Below are 26,232 nucleotides of genomic sequence, written 5' to 3' on the forward strand. Positions count from 1 at the left end.
AGGTCAGTAATTGAAGCATGAACCAAGAAACTATTGTGTAGGATGCTGTATCTCTCACTTGGGAAAGGTCAGACAAGACAATAATATCTTGTTTACATTGCGAAAGGTAGACATAAATACCTGCATTAGAGTTTCTTTTTTTCTAGCATGACAATCACTTACATGGAATATTTTACCATGTACTGTTAACATCAGGAAGAAGGAATCACAAGGCTGTGTAGTAAAAGAGAAAAAAAATCACCTACTTATTTCTGGCAGGGAAAATAAATTCTACTCTGGAGCTTGTATTGTGGCCTGGATTGTTTTGGTTTGTTTGTTTGTTTGAAACTGGGCTTCCAAAGGACTTCAACAATCATCAGTGAGGTTGTTAGTGCCTGGATAGGGTTTATGAAAAAAGGAATTCTTCTCTATCCATTATGGATTGTAAAAGAAATCAAAACAGATACAGAGATTTTCTTTTAAGAAACATTGACATTGTTGTTGATTGAAGGATATTTTATAATAAAAAGATGCAAATGGGTATTGGATGTATTTCATACTTTGACAACTTAGATGTTAAAGTACATCTTAAGTCATGGGTTTCAGTATTCAAAATGTCTCTCCACCATCCTCCTGATTGATTAGTGTTCATCTATCCATCTATGTGTCCATCTGTCCATATGTCCATCCATCCGCCCATCCATGTCCATCCATCCATCCACCAACCCATCCATCCATGCATACATCCATCAGTCTGTCTATCTATCATCTATCTTCTAGTTTTGGATGTCTCTCCATCAATTAAGTTTTCATCTTTTGGATGAAGTGTTTAGGTCCTCCATGGAGATTCCTTTTATTTTCTAGGACCAATCACCTGTTGGTAAGTACCAGTGTGGCGCCTGGTATTACGAACAGATAGAGCAGTGTGGAGGCCCTTAGCAATGATGGTGATTCAACATCCGAAGCCTGTGTATTCATTTCCCAAAATAAAGGAACTACCTGAGAAAGAAATGCTCTTTAGAAAGAGTATAGACATCTTCTTCCACCTTTATTCAAATACTCCGTAAGGGAAGAAGGAGGAAGAAAGAGATAGAGCCAGAGACAGAAGACAGATACAAAGACAGACTGTCCAATCATAAAGACTCATAGGAAAAAAATCTTAAGGTATTTCCCGGTGTATTAAGCTCTGAGATTCCCAAAGAACAAGTTTAATCGCATTTATGAGAAGTGATGTGTTGTGCTCTTTGTTGTGACAGATGATGAAGTTTTCTTGCATTAAGTGCTGCCTTGTTTCTAATCATAATTCCTGAAGTTTTCAAGTTACAGGATTTTACTATGGAGTGGAATAGAGAATAGACCAAATGCCTTTTCATTGTCCAAAGATCACATTTTTTTTTGCATCTCTCTTCTGGGTGACTAAAAATAATGGGAAGATTTGAGGCTTAAAAATTTTGCATCCAATTCTTTTGGAAGTTGTGGGTGTTATAGGATGAGTAGAACTTCATTTTTAAGAGTGTTGGGAGAATTTTTTTTCCTTACCCGGGTCAGTTTTCAGGGATATCTCTTTGGTTTGGCTCAGATAATTAATAGAGGAATGAGAGTTTTTCTAAATCAGAACATGCAGGAAAGATTTAAAGTAACATACTGATTATATAATTAATTCTCAGTTGAAAATTCATTTTGATGGTGTTAATTCTCTCCCAGAGGTTCAAAGCTAGTTTATTGCACCTACGGTGTTCGACTTGCTGGAAACACAGGGGAGAAAATGGGGCTCTGAGAAAGGAAGAGCTTGCCTTCTGATTTATTCTTTATGGCCTTTGTTTTTTGTTTTTGTTTTTTTTAACAAACAGCAGCTATACTATGCTGTGGGCACTTTATTTGTCTTTAATGCGGCTGTTTATAAAACTTAGTCCAAAAGACTTGATCCATTTGATGTCTTCTAGAAAAGGAGATAATTTATAGAAAGGTGATCGACCTTGCATTCATCTTTATCTGATTGCTATTTCAAGTTACAAATTTAGAGTTCGTTTTTTGCAGTCAGTGCTATTTTGTCCCCCCTTTTAGTATTTTTAAGGGAATTTTATGAGATGTGAATGGTGGGCTTCTTCAGGTTTTTGAATGACAAGTAAAATCCTCTTCTTTTTCAAATGGAAAAAAAAAACCCAGTGGAAATCGATGTCTAATCCCCACCATGGTGTCCACTTGCACAACCTGACCAGTGACCATCTCTACTGTTTGATTGCATACATATAAATCATGAGCCTGCATGAGAAAAGGGAAATGCAAACACAGGCACAGGGCGCACCGGGTGGCTTTCTCCGTGACTCATTCCCTTCCTCGGCCTTTCTGGCGGCTGCCGCAGATGTAATGTTGTGTTTGCTAAACTATGTTACCACCACACTCCCCGGTTCAATCTGAAATGTGTAAATAAAAGCAGTGTGGTGCAGGGAGCTGCCAAATGATCTTTCCTGCAACTCGGGGTGACATGAGTAGACTTGTCCCGAAGATCATTTCTTTGGAGACTTAAATTAAACCATTATTCTTTCAACCAGACAAAAGGCAGCCCTTCTTTGTCCTTTCTCCCCCCTTCTTGAAGGGGAAGGACTTAGGAAACACCTGGAGAGTAATCCAGGTTGTTAATAATGTATCTGATAGGGTTTCGTGTTCTCACCATATGCCCATCAGGGCAAGAATTATGGTCCCCATTTTTCCTGATGGTGCAACTGGGACTCAAAAGATAGTTACAGCTTTCTCTGAGTAGGATCTGTTTGGGTATGTTTCCCAAGGGTTTGAGTGCTAGGAACTGGGTCCCCAGTGTGACAGTGAGCAGGAGACTCATGGAAGGGAATTGGGCCATGATGAACCACCCGGGGAAAGTGAGTGATGCTAACCCTGTGGAATGAGTGGTTGCTAGACTGGTTGTCATAACACAAGGGCATGCCACGTTCTTGGTCCCTGCTGTGCAAGGCCCACGCGGGTGGTAAGCTCAGTCATCCAAATCATCATCCAAATAAACCTCTTTACTGGGCACATCAGCAAGCCTCCCAGACTTTGCTATAGCCCCACAAGTGGTCTAATACAAGTTCAAAGCCACTAGATCACAGGGTCTTATAAATCATAGTCCTTATTTTGACCCATCAGTGTAAGCTGGGTTACTTTTGACCCTCTTATACACATGTGGGCCTTATTCTTGCCCTACACGCATCCATGTGTTCATCAAACATGCATCTCGAGTACCGAGGAGGAGGTACCGCCATGAGTGGTTGGTGCTGCTGATAACCAGGTCAGATAGCGCAGTCTGGCTTTATCTGCTGGTCCATCAGTTCAAGTGGGGACATAGGGTAGCAGAATGGGAAGGTTGTGGAGAAAATGAACGAAAATATAAATAGCATCCTCCTCTAGGACAGAAGCTACCATGTCTTGCAACGTACACACAGACGGTGTCCAAAGGCATCTAGGCATTTCAGAGAACAGAAACGATTACAGTCTTAATCCTCATATAGGCTCAGATGGACAGTTCTTCTTCTCATCTATCAGTGGCAAAGTCTTGTGTAGGACTTCTCCTGAGTGGGGAGGAATACAGGGGTAAGCCACCGGCGCCTGGCTTGAAAAGTATTGCTTAATGATGATCTACACTGGAGTCAATTAAGGTGTCAATTTAATGACCATTTAGTGTAGCTCTGAAGATGATTAAGAACAATTTTGTGAAGTATTACAAGTGAAAAGGTGACATTAGAAATTATATTGTTAAAATAATCCTGGCATGGGATTAGAGACAGATTGGACTAAAATGCCACTAGGTGTCATTTAAACTGTTCACATGACCATCGTGACCAGTTTGTCATTTTAATGTGCACAATTTAGGTTTCTGTTTTGCTTTGAAATAATGGGCTTAAGAAAATGAAATGGAATAATAGAGTTCCACCAATACGATAAAACCAAGTTGTTTTATTAAAACAAAAATTACATGCAGTTGATTACTTTCTTAAGAGTAAACGGAACTGGATGATGAATTATTATTATTTTTTTACCCTGGATTATAGTAAGGCCCTTTTAACCTAGTCTTTGGATTCCAAATAGTGAAACTAAAGCATCAAATTCATTAAAAATGAAAAGGACTTTGTCAAAATCATTTATTGGTCTGGTCTTACTAATTCATGAATCCTCTCTTTACAACCAAGTCTGCAGTATTTGGTTGTTGCATAGGCAAAAATAAAAAAAAATAAAAAATCAGGCAATTAAAATAGGAAGTTTTTTTTTTATTAAACTGAACCACATGGAAATTTGAGCCATTTTTCCAAGAAATTGTTTTGACCTAAATGAGTTTCTGTAGAAAAGAGGAAACCACTTTTGCCCTTTGGGTCAAATTCCCCAGTGCTTTCAAATGTGCCTTTTCTAAACCCGGGCACTTATGGAGGAGACAGAGATGGGTTTTCATCATTGTGTTCATGAATAGATGTCAGCAGTTGGCTGAACATAAATGAGGTCGGTCTGGCTGCATATCTAATTTTTAATACAAACTGCTTAGGCGAATTATAGTAAAGGAGGGGAGGAAAAAAAAGAATTTAAAACTAGGATAAAAATGCAAGTGTCTTGCAAGTTTGGTATTGTGAGAAGGAATGATGAGCCTCATTTTTTTCTTCCTATATTAACTGGTTGGTAGGGGAAAATCAAAGGAGGAGGCAACACTGCTCGATAAAAAAATGTACTCATTACCTTACTCATGTAACTAACCCCTCTGTACAGTATTTTTACAATAAAAAAGTGTTAAAAAAAGAAATACAGAATAAATGGCTATGTAAGAGAACAGACTAGCTGGGAAGAAGTCCCTCAAGTCATTGTAGACCCCAGTACTTCAAGAGAGAAGGTAATAATACTACGTTCTAGCCCGGCCTTTGTCTTTGGTCTTTTTTACCCATAGCCTCAGAAACAAGGGCAGATAAAAGAAGGGGAGCTAGTGTTTTTTTATATCATCACCCAATTTGTGCTGTTATTGACAATCGCTCAAGGGCGGTGGGTAGTGTTCCATTTCATGATTCCAGTTTAATGAAGCCAAAAACATAAGATGAATATCATGATTTTTTCCCCCTCTTGATGCACTGGGAATATGATAGGACTCACCTCCTAAACTTAGAAGCATTTGCTTATTAGCCTCCTGTAAGTTGAACCCAAGTAAACTTCTCATTAAGAAAGACCATATCTGGAGTTGAGACTTGAACCTGAGTAGCGATGAGCCAGAGGGGCAGGAGCGATGAAATTATCTCACCCCAAGTATGGTGTGGCTCGAGGAGAAGTTAGGAGATTTTCGCAGAAGAGAAGAAATTAGGGAATTTTCTTTCCTTGGCCATTTGCCTAATGTCTAGATTATGTTGGTAACATTCTGTTTATGTACCATGGTACAAGCACATTTAAAGTCTGTGTATACAAGTTGGGGAGGATGCTCTTAGAAAGCAGAAATCCATCGCCATCGAAGAATTACAAACCGAGGAAGATGAGCTTCTAATTGCTCACGCTATCGTGAACACATGGACGACTCTCAAATGTCCTTGCACAAATGATGTGGGAGGTTGGGGTCCAGGGCCATGCATGATCCAGTTGTTTCAAGCAGGGTCTTTTGGTGTTTGCCCAACAAAGAGGAATGACTGGAATGTTCTTCAGACCTGCCAATGGCTGGCCACATGATATAAAATGGCAGCAGTTTGAGTAAGAAACCTCAGTGTGAAGGAGCGTGTTATGTGTATCTCCAACATATCCTTGCGGTGGGAGCAGTTCTGCAGGACTGCAAGAGAAGAGGGTTCTTGAGATGACATTGAGAAGAAGGGCAAGCACGGAGTCCTCTTGGCTTAGACCCTGTGGAATTCTGCAGGGGAAGGTCCAGGCCACCCAGGCCCAGAAGCGAAGCCCCTGGTTTCTAGGGGTTTTGACCTGTCACCACCTACTAGCTTGGATAGAACAGAGGCAGCTGGTGATAATAAAGCAACAAGTTGTGATACATTAGACACATAAAACTCTGTTGGTTAAATTCTGATACCGTTGCCTGAGTTCTGGAGAGGCACAATAAAATATGCATTGGCTACGTTCAATCTCGCTTCTGTCTCCCCAGGAATCTGAGAAAAAAGGGTTCATTGAGAGACTCTATATGGTCCAGGATATTGTCTCCACTGTCCAAAACATCTTGGAGGAAGTAGCGTCTTTTGGAGAAAGAATTAAAAAGTAAGTTGTTGTGGTGCATGATGTGGGGTAGAAAGTAGATCAGGGATGGTGGGAGGAGGGGACCAAGAGGCCAGAGGAGTTACAACGCAAACGAAAGCAGGAGCATCATACCAGCCTGCTTTGATGTGGGTTGGCTTGTGTGTTGAGCTTGTCAGCTTCACGGTTGGGTGTCCCCTTGGAATTGGGGTGACCATATGGCTCACTGTACGTGAATTGTCTCAGGGTGACTATTAATAGTGTCCCCTTTCATTCTCCATCATGCCCTGGTTTGGGTGATAGATTCTGGGATGTAAAAATAGGTTACCCTCTTCCTCAAGGATGCCCTCAGAGAGCCTTTCTCATGGGCATCCCAAATTGCAATGGGTGTCGGGCATGAAATCTTTCTCTGGATGATCTGAGAAGGGGACACATGGCTCGCTGCACCCCTGGATGGATGCCTGGGCCTTGATTCACCGTGTACAGGGGTGTCTCAGCATGGCAGTGGGGCAGGTCGTGCCTTGTAGACAAGACTTATCCTTATATAAGCCATGTGGTCCGTGACACATACAACTCTGTCCATCGGAGGGCAGAAGCTGTCAGCTGGTATGTAGTTAGACATAGAAACCCCCCAAAAAACAACAAAACCAAATCAAACCAGGAGAGCCTTGACTCAAATCCAACCCAAGAGAATTCTTTCTCCAGGAGACCAGATGCTGGAGGAAGTCTGATTAGTACAGAGAGGTTAATGAGGGGGGAGGGAGGAGAGGGAGAGAGAGAGAAGAAAAAATGAACACTACGATTTCTCAGTATCCCTGAGGACAAGATCACAGCTGGCAAAGCAGGGGTGAATGAGGGCTCTAGTCAATGGGGGCCCTTTGTCCAGGGGAGGGGATTGAACAGCCCCCTGACATAGGGAGTGGACTGTGGCAGTGTCTGGAGATGAGGTTTATCATTCAGAGTCTTGAGTGGAAGGAAAAGCCCCTTCATACAGAAGGGAGAAGGGTAAGAGGAGGCTCTGAAGTGGGGGCAAGGCCCAGGAAGGAAGATCATGTTGTGTGTGTGTGGTGGGGGTGGGGGAACACGGTCCCCATTCTTCCGTCTCTCTAAAACACAACTGTGCCTGTTGTGTGGTGGATAATGTTAAAGGAAATGGGTCTGAGGAGAGAAGAGGGCAGCGTGATTTAAAGAGGCTCTCAGCGTTTAAGAGCGCTTTCTGAGGGGGCAGCTGTGCCCGGTGCAGCTGTGGCGGCCATGGCGGAGATGTGTTTTCAGCCACGAACAGAGAGTCCTGTTGTGCCCAGCTGCTCCTATTAATTCTCTGGCCATGCATGATCGCGGTGACCTTAACGTCCCCGCTGCCCATTCAAGTGGGACTTGGTGTGTCATCCGGTTGGAATTCTATTGTAATTCAGTGCTTAAGAACTAGGAAAACTTTTACCCTAAGTTTTGGCAACTAACAGTCTCTTGGAGCAAGTTTCATGGCTACGGATGGGGGGAAAGCTCCAATGGCGCTATATTGACAGGGAATACCTGATGTCTTCTTCTTTTATTCCTTCCTGTACTTTGTGTAAGTACCTCTTCGAATGTGATACAGACGTCAAATGTACGTATGACATAATGACTCAACATAGAGCGTTGATATGCTCGAGATGTCAGGTAGGCCAGGTAAGAGCGGCGATGTACTGGTGTATGTTCTGGTCTGATGGAGTAATGGCTCCAGCCACGGTGTCCTTGAGTAGCTACAAAATCTCCAAGGAGGAAGGAGAGAACAAGATTCACATGGATCTAAGAGAACAGGGAAATCACGCCAGCACATGTTTCAGGGCTCCATGTAGAAATCACATTCAAATGGGATGAAGCTAACCTGCCCCAACCTAGAAGGGAAGTGGAGATTGCCTGGGCGAGGAAGATGGGCAAGCAGGTTACAAGCAAATCGAGAGCAGGGGAGGGAGAGGATCATGCGTTTGGTCTCATCTGAGAATCACCTGTCGGAAAGAACAATCATGAAGATAGAAAGACCCAGGGGGCGTCTGGGGTCCAGGGCTCAGGTATAAGGAGAGTTTACAACCTCATGTGAAAACTGTGAATGAAAGCACACACAGGGACAATATTACAATATTACAACAGACAAGTCCAAAGTGGGGTGGTGGAATGTGTATCTATCTATCTGACTATCTATCTATCATCTATCTATCTATCTATCATCTATCTATCTATCTATCTATCTATCTATCTATCTCTCTGACTATCTATCATCTATCTATCTATCTATCTATCTATCTATCTATCTATCTATCTATCTATCTATCTATCTATCTATCTATCCCTCTGTTTCCATCCATCATCAGTTATCTGTCTCTTTGTGTCTGTGTGAGGAATTCAGAAGACTTCATTTGTCCCTGCCTAGGAGTCAAGGAAAGGAATCACCACATTGGCCCAACCATGAAAATAATGAGGGCAGACAGGTTGGAGAGGAGCTAGGCACTGCTTTTGGGATGTGTGCACCATCATTAATTAATTAATGCCAATTGTATCTTTATTTACACTTTGGTGAGCCTATGTGGTTGAATGACTGAAGGAGGAACTCAATATTCCCTGGCCCCCTTCCCCCCCATTTGTTTCATGTCTCCTTAATTCAGTCCTTCTTAAAATGTGTGGAGCTCCCATGGGAGGAAAATTGATGAGCCTGTGAATTGTTTTTAATATATAAATGGTTTGATTGGAAGATGGGAAAGATTGGACTCTGCCAAGAATTCTGGCTCGTAATAATTTTATATTCATTCATTTAGCGAGAGCTAGTCTCTGATTCCTATTTTGATTTCTTTCTTGGTCCCAGAATACATTATTTAATTTCTTATCACTTTAGGTGATTTTCTACATCTGGTTTTCTACTTTTCCTGTTCGTCCCTTAATTTCTTTATGTTCAGAAAATACTGACTTACCAATGGCCTACTTCTATAAATTTCCCCCCTGATGTTGGCAAGTGAAAGATTGGGTGTATTGTTTGTGCAGACACATGTATGTTTGTGCATATTTTTTCAACAGGGTCTGTTGTGTGTGTATTGTTCATGTTTTGAGTTTTGGTCGGCTGGTTCTCTTAAACATGTTAAAATCTTCTGTGACTGGGAATTTGTCTATCTGTGGATTGGTTAGTTTTTGTTTTCTATGTATTTGAAGTAAAGTTATCAGTTCTTAGTGTGTTAAAACTCTTCTTTTCCTGGTGAGTTGGCTTATTAGCCAATGTGAAGTAGCCTAATTAGCAATAGGCTGAGATTTTAAGTGTCCTTAAGCCTTTTTGTACTCAAGGCTAGCACTCTACCACTTGAAACACCATTTCTAGCTTTTTCTGAGGAGTCTTTTTCTAAGAGACCGATGGACTTCCCTTGCCCGGGATAGCTTTGAACCTGTATCCTTAGATCTCAGCTTCCTGAGCAGCTAGGATGACAGGCATGAGTCACCTTGCCCTGCCTGTCATTTAACTTTCAGGTGTGTGATTTTCCTCTGATTGCCAGGAGTTGAAATACTCTTCTGCTCTTCATTTAGTTGTCACTTCTCATGTAGCAGCATGATTTCCCGAAGTCTAACATTAACTGCTGACTCCACTTCCTCATCAGTGTGGGACTCTTCATCTCAGTTCTGGGAGCCTGAACCTCTCTGGTGTCTTTCATGTTTGTGTTTCGTGGGTGATGCCTTCCCGAGTGTTTGCCATGGCGATCTTGTACTGTGTGTGTTTCTATAGCCTTGAGACATTTCACTCTATAGTTGGATTTCTAAAGATGGTCATTTTCCTTTGTCAGCATTCTACTTTCTTGGTCATCTCTTTGTTATCTCTTCCTTAGTGATAGTATTACTTTTCATTCTCCACTTTTATCACTTCTACCATTTCAGGTTAGTTCTCAATACTGGAAATCTTTTTTATTTTGGAACTTCCTCTCTATTATTTCTTCTGCTGGTTCTTATTTGTGGTACTGTGTGTGTGTGTGTGTGTGTGTGTGTGTGTGTGTGTGTGTGTACGTGTTTGCATTATACGTAATTGGGAAATCATATTTCTTGGGTTTTGTTCTGGGATTATACTGTCTGGTTTGATAGTGAATATTACTAGAGAGGATTTTAAACAGTTACCATGGGCAGCTACCAACATGAGATCCTCTTTTATTTTTAATCCTAATGCTTTGTGAAACTTTTCCATCTGCGTTGGTGGCTGGACTTTGGTTGGTCACCTTACCTAGTGTCAAGGTCCTGGCCGGCATGCTTGTGTCCACTTTTGCATAGTTCCTCTTCCTCCTTTCATTTATCCTCTGTATCTCATGCTTTACGCAGGAGTCTGTATGCTTCAGGCCAGGGTGGCAATCTGTTTGGCTCTTTATCTTGTATCCCCGTGGACCATACAGGAAGTAAATAAACTCAGCATTCCAGTATTTCACAGGAATTATCAGAGTAAAACTAGACCTTGGCTCACCTCCCCCCACCCCTACCCCCCACCCGAGTCCTTGTGTTCATCTTATTGTCACACTCTTATTATTTTCTTATTTTCATGTCAGCCTAGTGTTGGCCTCATTTCCTTTTCTTCTTCCTTTTCTTTCCAAAATGAGCTAAGATGTGGTTTACCTTGTATTTTACTTTCTTAAGGTATAATAGTATTACACCTTAAGGAAACCGTAATGCAATCATAATGCATACTTTTTTCTCAATCTAATTTTATACATTTATGTTAACTTTCCTTGTCTTCAAAATCCTACCTGATTTGCTTTGTTCTCATATTTATGCTAACTTGGCACAGGATCAAGGAAAAATTGAGTGTAGCTAACACTTAGTCCAGATAGTACTGTTGACGGTACATAGATGACTGTGTCCTAGATACTGGGATAAGAGATTTGATAAAATATCAAAGATTTTCTGTCTCTATAAGATGTTGTTTTTTGCATATGTGAAACGTGAGTAAAACACCAAGAGCTTGGTGCAATATTGGTGGTTATACTTCTGGTTAAGGAATGTTTGAACAGAAAAATTTCAAATTATAACATACTAAGCTAGTAATCTGCCAAGGTGAAAAATAAAAGAGTGGATTTGTATCCAGGATCTCCCATTATGTTTGCACTTAAAAAAAAAAGCAAAAAAGCTAATGCCGTTGAATATTTGTCTTGATATTTTATTATATCTGGTAGGAGTCCATTATAAACATCATCAAACACAGCCAATGAAGCAGTGTCTCTGACCACATTCTGTACCTTCTTCCTCTTCAATCATAGCTAGTTAGCATTAAGTATCTTTCAGAGGTTTGTTCAGGATGAAACCTGTAAGTACAGAATTTATACATGTAGAAATTCAGTGATATAGCTGTAATTATTTACATATTATATGTCATTATTAATGTATTGAATTATTTATATATTACATAGAATTATTTATATATAGCATGCAAGTATATATTACATGTGATTTTTATGTTATGTAACATATGTAATTATATATTATATGCAATTGTTCACTACATATTACAAATATACTTATATGTATATTTTTCACTATTTCTACCTTGAACATCCATTTTGTAGTTTTGGGTGCGTGGATAGTCTTCTGTTTTCATAGCTTTCCACACCCATGCATTATTACAGAGTATAAATCTAGCTTTTCATTCCCTTGGATATTTTGTAGAGGGATTTCTTCGTGAGGTTATTTTCTTTGTAAGTGCTGCTGTTGTGAGCTGCACTGATGGACATTCATGGGGCTTGTCTGGGGTTGTGACGTGACTAGGGATCGCTGCAAGGTTGATGCTTTGCCACCACAGATGGCTGGAGCAAATGTGAAGCCCACCTATAATCAGACACATCTTTCGAACTTACCCCCGCCCCCAACCTTTTGTTACGAGTTTTACTCTGAAAAGGTGAGGGTGGGGCTGGTTCTACATAGGTGTATGGAAATCGTCAATAAAGAAGTGGAGGAAACACTTCAATGAGTGGTAGGCTTGTAATCCTTTGACCAAATCCAGAAACTGACAAGGAAACATAAAGATGAATTTGATCATGTAAGAAGATGTATCTTTATTTTTTAAATTACGAACAAGATAAAGACAAAGCTACTAAATAGAAAAAAAAGTGACCTAAAATAAAACATAAAATCATGACAGAGCACGGATTTCTTTACTATCCAAAGAGGTACTTTAAAACACTAAGAACAAAGCCAAGAAAATAGTGTCAGAGACAACACACAACTAGGAAACTCCTTTCCTCCAGTTGAGAGTATACAGTGTGCCAGATCTTGAACTCACTACTAAAACAGAAGACGACGCTCAACTCTAACAAATTTACCTGTGATAGAAGTGTTACTACAGCCTTTGTTTTTCCAGGTAGAAGCGTATAGATCAAACTAATGCTTACTTGTCTACATGTGTGGTAGTACTGGAGTTTTCTAGTTACTTCTTTGACCAAAATAAGTCTTCTGTTAGGAACTTCTGATTACTGGAAAGCAAAATCAGTGCTGTTCTCACAAGTAGAATGGCTGCTGGGCGATGTTCTTTCTCCTCATTAATGGGTCTCAAATCATACAGTGGAGTTTGATCTTGACAGTCCTTTATTAAAGGACATGTAATTCCATGGCTTCAAGAAGCTTGGCCAATAGGCTTGGTTTTACTACCAGTGCAAAATACACCTGCCAGGGTGACTGTGGAAGTCTCTGAGCTTCAAGGAAATGACATCGATGTGATTTGTCCACAGCACCTTTAACTGGACGGTCCCTTTCCTCTCGCTGCTGGCCTGCCTGATCCTTGCCATCATTACTGTCATCTTGTACTTCGTCCCTCTGCGTTACATCGTTTTAATCTGGGGTAAGTTTGCCTTGGTGTTCTTGCTAGCAGGCAGTTCGAGGTAAGAACCAATTACTCAACTCTTAAAGTACAACTGTGAACTTTTAAATGTGCTCTTGTTGGCAATTAAACATGAGACCAAAGGGAAGCATTTGGGGAAGAAAATCTTCCAGGATCTCCCTGGAAAGCCCAGTTGCATGAACGATCTGTATAGATATTTATGGCGCCCTTGCATCACTGTGATCAAATAAAAAAAAATGTGACTGCGCAGGCCATTTCTCTCCCGGTTTTCCCCAGTCATAAATCCTCTGGAACAATACATTGCTGCGGCCGGTAACTTTCCAGAAACGCTGAGGCCCGCACTGCAAGCATACACCTGCATCTTGCCCCTGTGCATGCTGTAAAAGTAGATTTAGTTGCCCACCAGGTTGCTCGTATTACTTCATCTCTTTGGGAGACAATAATAACTAAACTCAGGCCATACTCAAATCCAGAAGGAATGGGTGAGGGAGGAGACTTTCTGTGACTACTTGAGCGATGTTGCCCGTTGAGGGGTGGGATCTGGGTTGACTGACGGGAGGCACAGGGAGGTGTCAGACCTGTTTGTTGAAGAAGCTGATACAGCCTTTATCTGTGGCTGTGTGGTTTCCATCTTCTCAGGTAAAGACGTGCAGGAAGTTGACTTAGGTGAGAGGCTGCTTGGACATGCATTCACCTGGGGCAGTAGCGGAGGACCTACAATTGCTTGGTTAAAAAAAAAAATCTACCATTCTTGTAGAACCATGAAGAACATCTCCAGATATAGAACTCTGGTGAGATATGGAAGTCAACACTAGACATTCAGGAATGGAGACAGAGACTGAGAGAGAGATAGAGAGATGGGGGAGGGAGGGAGGGAGAGAGAGTTATGGGATAAGTATGACAATTCATATCACTATAGGACAAGAAAGATATTGAGAGACTATAATCCAATCGTTCCTGTGTTGTTTAATCTTTTAGTAAGTCCGGGTAAAGAAGAAGCAACATTCTAGCCCTCTCTTCATGGGTCCGAGTCCTCTCCTAGTCACGCTAAGGATTTGTTTAGTTGGCAACAACACTACCACTGTGATCCTGAATGGGGAACTGTGAACTTCTTTGGTGGCACACTGATTATGCCAAAGTTTTTAGCTGAAGACTTCATATACTAAATCTTAATGTACATTGACTGAATAATCTCTTCCCCCCTGTAAGAATTAGTTTCCAAATCCAATTATAGACCACATTTAAACCTCAAAATTTTCTGTTTGATCCTACCCAGGTGTGATTCCTTTGATGTGTTTTGTTCATTTTCAAATTCATGTAAGTTGAGTGTCACAGTTGGGGACATGCTTGGTTCCATGCATCTTTTTGTCCACAGAGAAGGCTGATACAGCCATCCACCGGTTGTTTTTTTTTTTAACAACCCACTGTGGATACCCAAACATCACCCCAAAACCAGAAGCTCCCGTCCAGTAAATAAATGGCACCAACTCTACACATAACCTCTATATATTCTGGCACCAATCTCTATGAATACGATATAATTGTTACACTGTATTGCTTAGGTAATAGTGACAAGGAAAAAAAAAACCCTGTACATGTTCTATATAGACATGATGTTTGCTAATACTTTCAATCGATGGCTTGTGGAATCCAAGGATGTGACCCCTGTAGGCACCTCCTGTGTTGGTCTGTCCCAATTTCATTGCCAAACTTAGGATTCCTCCCTTCTTCCTATTTACCCAAATCACTTGATTGCTGATCTGATCCTCCAATTGGCAGGTTTCCAACAAAAACAACAACAAAACAACTCTATGCATTTACTTAATGAAACACTGATTCCATTTACGGATAAAACTGGAGTTTATTATGCTCTCTCCTGGGCCAAAACATTTTGAGTTTTATACTCTAGTTCTAGGTTCCACACAGAAGCTCATAGTTTCCTGATGAGCTTACTAGTCAGAAGCTATTGCCTGGCTCATCGTGGAAAACCTGTGAGCTCACCCTGGAATATGTTCTGTAGTTTTATTAGGACTTTTGTCTTTTCCCCAGCCTATTTGTTATTTACGTGTATGAAGGTTCTAATGCTTTCTCCTTTTTTAATCTTTATGAAGACATAAGTTAACTGTTTTAACTCCTAAAGTAGACCAAGAGCCCAAAATTTGCTAGGTGATTTTTTTTTTCCTCCAGAGAATAGAACACATCTGCACATAGGTTCTAGACTCCCACATTCTCCATAAACATCAGGAAAGCAGTTGGGTCATCGGGAAATTATCTTGCTGTGAATGGTTGCTAACAATCTGTGTACTGCAACGCCAGCATGTGAGCTCACCTGGAAGATGGAGTGCGTGATAACTTAGGATGGGGTGGTGGTAATGAGAGCGAGGTTCAGCGTTTGAGATGCCAGTACACTATACAGTCTCTATCCTTGGTAGCTCTACCTTGGGCTTTGGGCATGCTCAGAAGACACTCTACCCAAGGTTTCCTGTATACAAGAGACTTCCTCCCAACCACCCTTTTCCTTCTATTCTGTTCTTTGGAGGTGCTTTTCCCGTATCTAGAACTCTTGTGTGGGAGGTTTTTTCTTTTCTTTTCTTTTTGTCAGTGGTGGGGCTTGAACTCTGGGCCTGGGTGCTGTCCCTCAGCTCTTCAGCTCCAGGCTAGCACTCTACCACTTGAGCCACAGTGCCACTTCCGGTTTTCTGAGCGGTTTATTGGAGATAAGAGTCTCCCTGCCTTTCCTGCCCAGCCCAGGCCTCCTGAGTAGCTAGGATTACAGGCGTGAGCCACCATGACTGGCTGGAGATTTTTTTTTAACTGACAAGTAGGTGTTCAATCAAGTTACAAAAGTTTTCCTTAGGAAACATCTACTGGAATTTAGAGACTTATTTGAAAGCCTTATTTCCAGAAGAGCCGAACTCACAAACTGCTTTGTTGAGTGGCAACTCCTTTATACAACTACTTAAAGAAAATTTTAAAGAATGATAAAAAATAAAATATACTACTGAAAAGGAAGTTTATGATTAAAACAGTCAAGAAAGCATTATTTTGAAATTAAAAAAAAGATTCCAGGACTTCCCCCCCCCCCCTTCATACACACTCAGATAACCATTGCTCAGTTGGATTTGAGTTTGCTAGGAGGGTATAAATTCCCTGAGCTAAAATGTAGGATCCACAACTCATTTACCTTTGACTCTCCAGTTGATAACATAATCTTTCTTATAGGAAAAACTTTCAGGGTTTTCCAAAAGAATATGCAGGCTCTTCTGCCCCACTGAAAGTTATTTACTCAGGGCCCCTTGCTACTTACCTGTACAAGTGCCTGATAATAAAGTGATGATATGTTTTTCTTTCCTATGAGAGGGTTCCAGTCTGCCTCATCGATCATTTGGCCTATGATCTAGGGCCATTAATAGTTCTTTTCTTTTCTTGTCTCCCCCACCCCCCCAATCTTATCCCTTGTCTTTTTCTGTTTTCTTCTTGGCTGTAAAAACAAGAAGAAAATTGAAAAAACAACAACGACAATGACAGTGGGCATGCTGATGTCTACAGCTTGGCTGTGATTGCATATCTAACAGCACAAAACCTCGTTATCCTGTATGTCATGGGAAATTTCCAGACTACAGATCACAGAATCCTCTTGCCTGTGGGATCCGGTGATATTGTATCAACCCTGGAAAAACATAGGGCAACACTTTTATTATAAAGATTTCATTTGTACTAGATACTAGGTGGAAAATGAACTATACCACTTGTGGGCCAGGGAAAACCTAGGAGAGAGAAGGGAAAGGGTTCAAAATTGGCATCAAAAGAAATGTATTCTTTATTTGACTCACGTAACTGTAACTTACGTATCTATAGACATCACCTCTACAATAACAATAAAATGTATTTATGTAAAAAGAAAAGATTTCATTTGTGGGATAACAAGAAACAGAGGAGGGTTAAGTATTTTGCCTGAAACCACACAGTTAATACATTATCAAGCTTGATCTGGGGCTCGGATTTTCCTGCTCCATAACCTTTGTTACATTGTCCCATCACGTTTTACCATGACCCAGGAGTTATGATCTGCTCACCCTTGATCTTCCATAACAGATAATATGGTGGAATCACTCAAATAGTCATGACTGAGAGACCTTAAAAAAATAAGGTGTACTTTTGAAGCATGAGATCTGAATGCCTTGTAATTTTTATTCAAAGTTTCCCCCCCCCAAATGTAGACAGTTCTAGTGCATTGTGGACTACTTCTGCCTTTATTGGTGCATTTGAGCTACTGTGCAGGTTTATAATCTTCTCAGTGACTAAGAATGCAGTGTTTTGATCGGCTGTGATATTATCCCTGCCTTGCTGTTCATTGTAAAGACTCCAGATGCGCGCACTATATATAATTAACAATGGGAGATATATCTTTTCTCAATACGTCTTTGTTTCCCTTCATCATTCTGCCTTGTCTGTTTTCTTTTGCCAAAAAGCCCATGCTACAATTAAATGTCTTTAGAATAACACAGCAAGAGTATTTTGGTTTAAAAGGAACTCTGGGGTGGAGGGGTAGTTAGAAATATGAGGCTTGCAAGTCGGGGTAGAGGGAAGAAAGGCAGAGCGCAGCTTTGACAATGGAAAGATGATCGTTTGCAGAGAACTTTTCCCCCTGGCCACCATTTACCCATGAACAATGGCTGCCCCCCATTTGCAAAGCAGATGCAAATCTGACCCCCCAAAAGAAAAGAACCAGGGACTGGCATTGTGTTAGGTATAATGCTGTGCAGGAAGTCTAGTCTTTAGATGAAAGCAAAGTCATATTTATTGAACAAAAGAAAACATCAAACCTTGTGGGTCAGTGGTGTGTGTGTGTGTGTGTGAGTGCGCACGTATGTGTGTTGGGAACTGTTGAACTTAACATTTAGAGCACACCTACCTGAAGAATTCATTCAGCATCATTGGGGTTGACAGGGCTTCGGATACGATCCTTGTTAAGCACTCTGTGGCAAAACTTCAGAAGGCCACCGAATCTTTCTGCTTCTAAACCTCAACAGAAAAAAAAGAAGTTGTCTTTTTTTTATAGGACTATTGTTCATGAACTCTGGATTGCAGCCCTGAGGAACATGGTAGATACTCAAGCATGATTGAGAGGAAGTCTCTCCTCTTACAGGAGAGAGCTTGGGAGATGTGCTCTGGGCATGCCCAAAGTTACAGCGACCCAAGACAGAAGCTTACAGTATACATTGATGTCTTCAATGCTGGACTCCCCCCTTCTCATTACCCTTGGCTGGTCTTCAGTTGGCACACCTTTCACCGCCCAGCAGCTAAACCCACATGCTGGCGGTGCATTCTATACATTAAAGTTAGCTCCCATAGTCAGATCATTTTCCAATAATAACTTTCCTTTTTTCACAGTTTCCTGAAGCAAAGTACAATCGACATGTCAAGTTCTGTTCTGGAGAGGGAAGGGGGGAAAGAGAGAGAGAGACAGAGACAGAGACAGAGACCTGTGAAAATAAGTTGGAAGTAGAGACTGGGGTCGGGGGATTGTTGCGGTTTGTGTTTGAGAAGGAAAACTCTCGCTTTCCGCTCCCCCCAGTCACATTGGGTCCACAGGCTCCAAGCAGAGACTTGTTTTGGGTAATGAAGGCCTTTTCCCCTCTGGGACGTTTGTGTTCATAGATGAGGAGGCTGTTAATCAGCCATCTTCCAAAAGTGAAAAAAAAGAAAAAGAAGCCAATGAGCTCCCCAGTTGTAGCGTGTTTCTTGCTGCCGTACTGCTGGGATTGTAATGGGCTTTTTCACAGCTGAAGAGGAGAGAGAGCCCCTCTTCTACCATTCCCCGCTCACTCCCCCCGCCCCCCAGCTTCTTTCCTTCACAGAAAAAAAAATCTTTGTGAGTGATTTCAAATGACAGATGTGCATGACTTGCAATCTCGTCATTGTTTTCACACTAATTTTTACTTGTGAATGCTGCCCCCCACCCGCCCATCAGGCAAAGTCTTTTAAAGATAGATATATTCGAGGGCTTCTATGTTTTCGTTCCAGGCATAAATAAATTTACGAAGAAGCTTCGAAATCCCTATTCGATCGACAATAATGAGCTACTAGACTTTCTCTCCAGGGTACCATCGGATGTTCAAAAGGTATGTAGTCAATGGTTGTAGTCCATGGTCGCCACTAACAGGGGCATGCAAGCCTGGTGCTGTAGGGGTACAGGGCTTTTGCTTGTGTCATTGAGAACAAAGAGCCAGGAAAAAAAATCCCCTCCCCAAAATGGAGACCTGGCTTACAGGGAGGTGCAAAACCACACAAATCCAAACACCTGGTGCCTAAAGCTTGAGAGGATGGTGAAAATTATCCCGAGAAAGAGGTCCTTAGGAACGATTGGGAGCTCACACTGAGCTGCGGCCGTTGTAGTGGCTGGTTGGCGTTCCTTTCCGCTTTGATTGCTCGTCTCTCTAAAGAGGATAAGATGAGCTCAAGGACTGGAATCACATCCGATCCGCACCGGACGGGTGTTCCTTTCTGCTGCTTCTGGGTGGCAGGCATTTTCTGGGGAAGTATGAGGACAAGAGGATTATTACTATTATTATTATTTCTGCTTGTTTGCCCCCAGTTATTTCCCGGGCCTCCCCTTTTCTCTCCTCCTTCCTTTTAAAGACTTTAGGGATGCTAAGGGCGAAGTCCCTGCTTTTCTCTAATACACGTCGTGGAAATAACTTGAGATCAATCGCAAGTATTATTCACAGGGAACAGACGCTTAGTCCAGCAGCGTCTCATTTTTTGTGGATAACCAGGCTTACAAAGGCAGCGCAGCCCCAGAGAACAGCTTGAGCAGCGGTCCTGCAGATTTAGCCTACTCTCCGTGTAGAGGAAAGGAAGGCAGGGAGCTCTCTCTCTAATACTGAGTAGGTAGGTGGGAGACCGTGGTGTGAAATCATGACCATCAAAGGCACAGTTCCTAATTCTCAGAGAGAATCCCAAATCAAATATTGATTTTTTTTTCTACTGTGAGGTCTCCTGGAACACAACCGGCCCCCTGATATCTCCGGGTGGATTTGAGATTCCTGGGGCCTCCAGTTCTCAGAATTCCTCTCCCTCTTAATTCCACGTTTTTGGAGATTAAAACTGACCATGACGCTATTTTATCCCCCACTTTGGCCTTCATTTCCTGATCCACTTCACTGTTGAAATGCATCTTTTTCTTTCACATTGGTGTGACACAATTAAAGATGACCTGGACTCTGCTTTGTGGGGGATGATCATCTTTTTTGTCCCTTAGACGGTCACCAAACACTAGAAGGAATAGTGGTGTTTTATTTTTAATCTTTGCATGTATCTGCTTTCGGCCTCTGGTAGCCTATCTACTGATTGGGCAGAATGTCCTTGGGGACAATTTGGCACAAATGCTAAAATGAGCGAGCCCATGGGGTCAGTCATACAATCGTTTCTACCAGTGCCTGTCCCAGCCACACAGCTAAGTGGTGGGTTTGCATTGTCCCATCACTGGGGGGATGGGGGTGCCCTGTGAGGTCCAGGCTGTATCCTCAGAGAAGAGAAGTTTCCATCAAGCCCCTTGCTGGACTGTCTATGCAGAGAGAAGAACCAGTCCTCTGGGAGTGGCCTTCCAGCGGGAGTTGGCTTGTGTACAGGGAGATTCAACAAAAAGAATGTTTGCAAGTGGCTCCTGGCCTGGTGAAGAGGGCATTCTTTTTTTTTTTTGTCGGTTGTGGCCTGGGCGCTGTCCCTCAGCTCTTCAGCTCAAGGCGAGCGCTCTACCACTTGAGCCATAGTGCCACTTGTGGCTTTTTCTGCTTATGTGGTGCTGAGGAATCGAACCCAGGGCCTCATGCATGTGTGGCAAGTGCTCTACCACTGAGCCACCTTCCCAGCCCTCGAAGGGGGCATTCAAACAGCACTATGCCACAGTGCCAAGGGCATCTCCCTGAACGCCCATGCCTGACTCAGATGTTTTAGCCATTGTATTGGAAGCAGAATTAATTTCTTTTAAAAGAGAACTTTATAGAAGTCTGGGGGCCCTGTATCAATTTCTGCCATTTCTTTCCCCTCTTAGGGAAAATAAATGACTCTAATTGGCTGAGATTTTAGGTTTATATATATATATATTTAGATGAATAAATCTCCCTAAGTTAAGTGTGTCCTCGATGAAGATAAACATTCCCAAGAGGCGGTCATTAAACTTCCTTATGGTTGAAAATTGGCACAGTGCACGAAACTTAGATCATCTGGCCTGCCCGGCGCAGGTAGAATTCCACGCATCTCATTAGGAAGGCAAGGGGAGAGAAAAAAAAATATCTGCTTTTGATATTTTTGGGGGTTTCAAGAAATGATGCATGGCTTCTCAAATCCTTCCTGCAATTAATTCTCCCACCCCAACCCGCCTGCCCCCAACCCATGTTCTTGGCGTTCAGAAAATGATTCATTACCTTTGACCCTTCCTCCTGGTGCCTTGGGGAGTCATTAACACACTCGGTGGTAAGCTAGGGTTACCTAACCGCCCGCTTCGCTTCTGCTTGTTTTCACAGGTGCAGTATGCAGAACTGAAACCCTGTGGCAGCCAGAGTCCCCTTAGGAAGAAGCGCAGCACTCTCTAGAATGTGTGCCCAACCAAACTGGCATCCAGACATGCGGCCCTGGGCTGTGTAGACCCCTCCCTGGATCCTGTCTTCTTCTTCTTCACATGCAGCCATCTCTACGCCTGGGTGTCTCAGATGCAGAGACCCAGCCACTCACCCAAAAGAACCCAGCCCCTCCCCCCAGGAGACAACATGGAGTCTGGATCAGAAGATGCTACCGCAGCAGCACAGTTTGCACTGGCTTGAAGAATGAACCCCTCCCACCCCCACCCCCTGGGGAACAGCAGGAGACCCACATGGGTTCCAGAATAATTCTGACTTCCACCCCCTCCACCCCTCCCTCCAGCTGATTCTCATTACTGTCTTGTTATTCCCCGTTGGGTATGGTGGCACACAACTGTAATCTCAGCTTCCCCCCCCCCCCGGCCAGGGGTTGGGGGGAGAGGCTGAAGCATACAGATGGAAAGTTCTGTATCAGCTTGGACTGTGTGGTGGATGCCAGGCCCGGCTGGCTGAGCTACATGGCCACAGCCTGTCTCCAACACAATCTCTTCACCCCTACCCCCATTCTTCTTGCAGGGTATCCCTCAAAGTTTCTTTCAATTTAGTGAGTCTGTGGTAACCATCATCTAGACGGATAAATATATAACAGAAGAAGAAGAAGAAGAAAAAAACATTTGTAATGCCTTCCGGAAGGAATCCAGGCCTTTGGAGGACCTGTATGTTGCACAGCTGGGTGCCAGCCTGCACCTTGGTCCATTGCTGGCCTAGAGGGGTCCCCAGGGATCTGTTTTCAGCAAGGATTGTGTCACCTTCAAAATGCCAGAGCTCCTGCCTCAGCGTAACCACCGCTCTCCATAAACAGTATGTCAGCCTGGAGTTAGGGAAAGGCCGGGCTGTTGTGAGGATGGGAGGAGGGGGTGAAAAAAATTAATTCTGAGAGTATTGAGATGGCTGCATGGAGAAGACTGAGGGAGCAGCTGCTGACTGAAATATATCACCATTTCGGTCTTGTTCTGGATCTCTCTCTCTCTCTCACTTTTTGCTTCTCTGTGGTCAAAATAAGCTATCTACAATACAAATTTGTCTCAGAGCCACACTTGTAAGAAAGATCCCACCCCGAAGTGTTCTTTTGCTTGTACCTAACTCCTGCACATATCCAGTCCCACTCACCAAACAAAAAAGCCTCGACTTTGTGCATATCTGGAATGTATACAAGGATCTGTGTCCGAATGATATTTAATCTTCAATGACTGATGTTCATGCATACCTTAACATGCAATTTTATATGTGTATGTATTGTAAAGAAAGGTTGGGGTAAAAAGACCTAATTTAATAGTGACTTTACTGTGTGTGTACGTGGTTTTTTTCCCCCCTTTTGTCTCTGGGTTGTAATTTAATAATAATCAAACAAAATGTTTATGAGAAAAAGCCGACCATTCTAAACCTTATCTTGTGTCTGTTTCTTTCTTTCTTTCTTTCTTTTTTTCTTCATATTGTATCTTCGTAGGTTTCTTTCTGGTAGAGACAGATTTCTGCATGATTTGATTTGCTTCAAGTTATTGAAGCTGGCTGGAAAAGAGCCTTGCAGAGATTATAAGAGCCTCCGTAAGTCTCTTAGTTGTACGTACAATAGATACCCAAGAAGCTCTTTTGTTGAACGAGTTACTCAATCTTCTGGGTAAACAATGCTTTCATTGTCTTGCTCCAAACTATCACCCAGCTTATCATCCGTCATTTTGTAAGGACCGAAGTCAGATATATTTTTTTTAAGCTGACATGTGAGATCCGATTAGTCATTTGAATAAAAAACTTTCCAGGAGCAAAATAACCCCTTATTTTTTTTTTAAATGAAACTGCTACTTTATTGTTGTTCTTGTGCGACAGAATTTCAAAATGAAACAATTTTCCCCACGGGAAAGCAACCTTAGCTAGGACTTATTTCCTTCTTAGTCTAACTGGAATTCTCAGTGTTGAAAGTTTGCGGGGGGGGGGGGGGGGGGGGAAAAAAAAGGGGGGGGGGGGGGGGGGAGGGGAACCAAAGACGGGCTGTGAGGGATGGAGGAGCTAAATGGAATCAACCTTAATAGACATTAGATGAAAACAATTAATTGATTAAAAGGACATTCCACATTCAAAGTTGCAAGGGACCTGTCAGATGAATGGAAACCCAGTGGTTCCTGGCATCCTGGCGGATTTGCCAAAAGCCAAAGTCACTACCCATCCTTGTAATTAATCCCTTCTCCCTCTCCTGTGGAGAAAAGAGCTATATTCCATTTACTCAGAGTTTTGTCTTATCATTTAGAGAACTTTCACAGTGTCACCTAAAGGAAGCACTTTATGATTTCTCTTTGGCACATTCCAGTTCCTCACCTCCCTTGCTCTTGAGCTCACAGGCCAGTAGTGAATAAAATGCAGGTGTCTTGAATGACCGGAAGGTGTGCTGGTATGTATTTGTGTCCCAGCTGTGAGGGTGAAGTAGAAGGGAGGATCCTGGTATTAGGCCAGCCAGTGGAGAGTCTATCAAGAAAGTATGGCTAGCACCATGGGCTAGTGCTGTGACTTGAGCCATTGAGAAGTTGGCAAGGCCATGACTTCCATCATCAGTACCTCAAAGAAACGATGGAATTTGTGCATTACAAAATCCAACAGATTAACATTGCAACATGCTGTTTGAAGTTCTGATCATTATTTTTTTTCTCAAAAATTGATTAGGTGATTCTAAGATCATATGGAAATACAAGAGTGTTAAGAACAGCCCAAGCAATATTGCATCAAGTGAACATTAGCAGATATCAAGATCTATGATAAAGGTATGATAACTGAGACCATGGGGATATTGGTACAAAAATAGTCTAAACCATCAAAGGAGGAGGAAAAGCAGGAAGTAATAGACTTTCATGCGTATTTGGCAACATGTAGCTTAAGTTGTTTCAAAATTGACATATTTGCAGGGATGGGGACAAAAACTTTTTGGAAAATTCTAGTGAGATACTTTAGTGTTAATAGGGATAAAATAAAAACATTGGTATCTGCCTTACCCCATAGACAAATATGGATTCCTTGTAATATCCAATCCAAAGTAGAAAAAGATTTCAGAAACAAAAACAAGATTTTCATATATGTGTGACAAGCAAAGACATCAAACTAGAAATAAATTTAGTAAAATATGTATCTTCTAAGTAGAGAATAAAATACAAAGCAACAAGATGGAAATTATATAGAGAAATGAAATAATATGCCCCTAAATGACCAACAGGTGATAGAAGAAAGCAAAAGATAAAATTTTTAAAAAAAATCTTGAGATAAAGACAAAGCCTGCTATGAAACTTCAGACTGGGTAAATGAATTGGTTTGAAGAAACTTCTCTCTGATTTGGGCCATGACTGAACTGCATAATAGATAATAACAGATCCTGTTATCCATTCACTTTTATTATATTGTAATCACCATGTTGCGTTACTTCAGCCCATAGTAGAAAGTATTTATGTCAGGATTGGGGAAACCACGAAGCTAGGAACTGCATAATAGTAGAAATACCATTTATGCTGTGATTTGCAGTCTTGGATCTTTGCTCAACACTGAACACAGGTCTGGATTTCTTTCTGACTCTGGCTTGTGTTGTTCGTTAGAGAACTGCGCAGAACTCGGTCTGGTACAGAGGTGTTAGGTGTGCACACTGGGAATGCGTGTACACGCCTCAGCACCCCCACCCTTGGCCAGGCTAATAAGATAGAGTCACCTAAGGAATTCCTCCTGTTTTAATAGGTTTGTCAGAGGGTTGCATAGGACTCTCTGAAAGATGAGTTACCGGGGTGAACATAAGCTTTCCATTCCATGACCTGACAAAACTCCTCCCACCAGACAGCATCTTTTAGGATATAAATCGAGCTGGGCTCAGATTTGTAAAGAATTCTTTTAATGCTGGATGGAAAGTTAGCTTCTTGGCTTTGTAACCTTTGGACAGTTAAACTCACCACGACTTGGTTTTCTGAGCCTAATATGTGGGGAGAGAGTGCATGTGTGTGTGTGCGTGCACACACGCACGTGTGCATAAAATGTAGCATTTTTTGCACATATACAAAGGTGTGAAGAGGAAGGAGAGTGATAATGTTCATTGTTGAAGCACATTGGAAAGTGCAAGCCATTTCTGTATCATCTGTCTTCGTCAGTTAGTGTGGCTTACTAGAAACCCAAGTGCCAATTTAAGATAATCGATATCCCTTAACATAAACTCCAGATTACCTGAGAAATGTATGATTCTGTAGACTTCTGCCTTCTTTTCCTGCATCATTAACAAAGGCTGTCATTTAGCTTTTCTGTATTTGAGATCAGGATGTCACTGTCCAGTCCAACTCCAATGTTCCTTGTTACCCTGTTCACTTTCTCACACCTGGGCTATTCTTCCTTTACCCTGGTGGCCCATATCTCTGGGTTAGGGGAGCTGGTGTCTTTCTGGTCTTGATTTTTCTCCCTGAATATACTGAAGAACACATATTAATGTCTTTAAGACTCCCTCAAAATTAGGCGTAGCAAACTGTTATTTAGATGGCAAGATTCAACAACAAAAGAGGAAGTCGACTGATTAAACATGGGAAAAGACATTTTTTTTTTCTTTCCGGACCACAGACAAATGGTCAACATGGGGAAAAAAATCTG

The 26,232-nt window shown here is 41.9% G+C and overlaps 1 protein-coding gene across 2 annotated transcripts in view; it reads left to right on the forward strand.

Annotated features, from left to right (window-relative positions):
* The window catches only part of Mctp2 (multiple C2 domains, transmembrane 2), a 113,682-nt gene extending 91,692 nt beyond the window's left edge, over positions 1-21,990 (forward strand). For both annotated transcript variants that reach the window (XM_013012180.1, XM_013012181.1), the window contains 4 exons: positions 6,083-6,192; positions 12,885-12,994; positions 19,022-19,119; positions 21,523-21,990. In XM_013012180.1, coding sequence (XP_012867634.1) covers positions 6,083-6,192; positions 12,885-12,994; positions 19,022-19,119; positions 21,523-21,591 — 387 coding nt within the window. In that variant the 3' untranslated portion in view covers positions 21,592-21,990. The remainder of the gene's footprint in view (positions 1-6,082; positions 6,193-12,884; positions 12,995-19,021; positions 19,120-21,522) is intronic.
* Positions 21,991-26,232: the final 4,242 nt, after the last annotated feature.

The sequence above is a fragment of the Dipodomys ordii genome, unplaced genomic scaffold, assembly GCF_000151885.1.
Source record: "Dipodomys ordii isolate 6190 unplaced genomic scaffold, Dord_2.0 Scaffold15, whole genome shotgun sequence".
Taxonomy (NCBI): Eukaryota; Metazoa; Chordata; class Mammalia; order Rodentia; family Heteromyidae; genus Dipodomys; species Dipodomys ordii.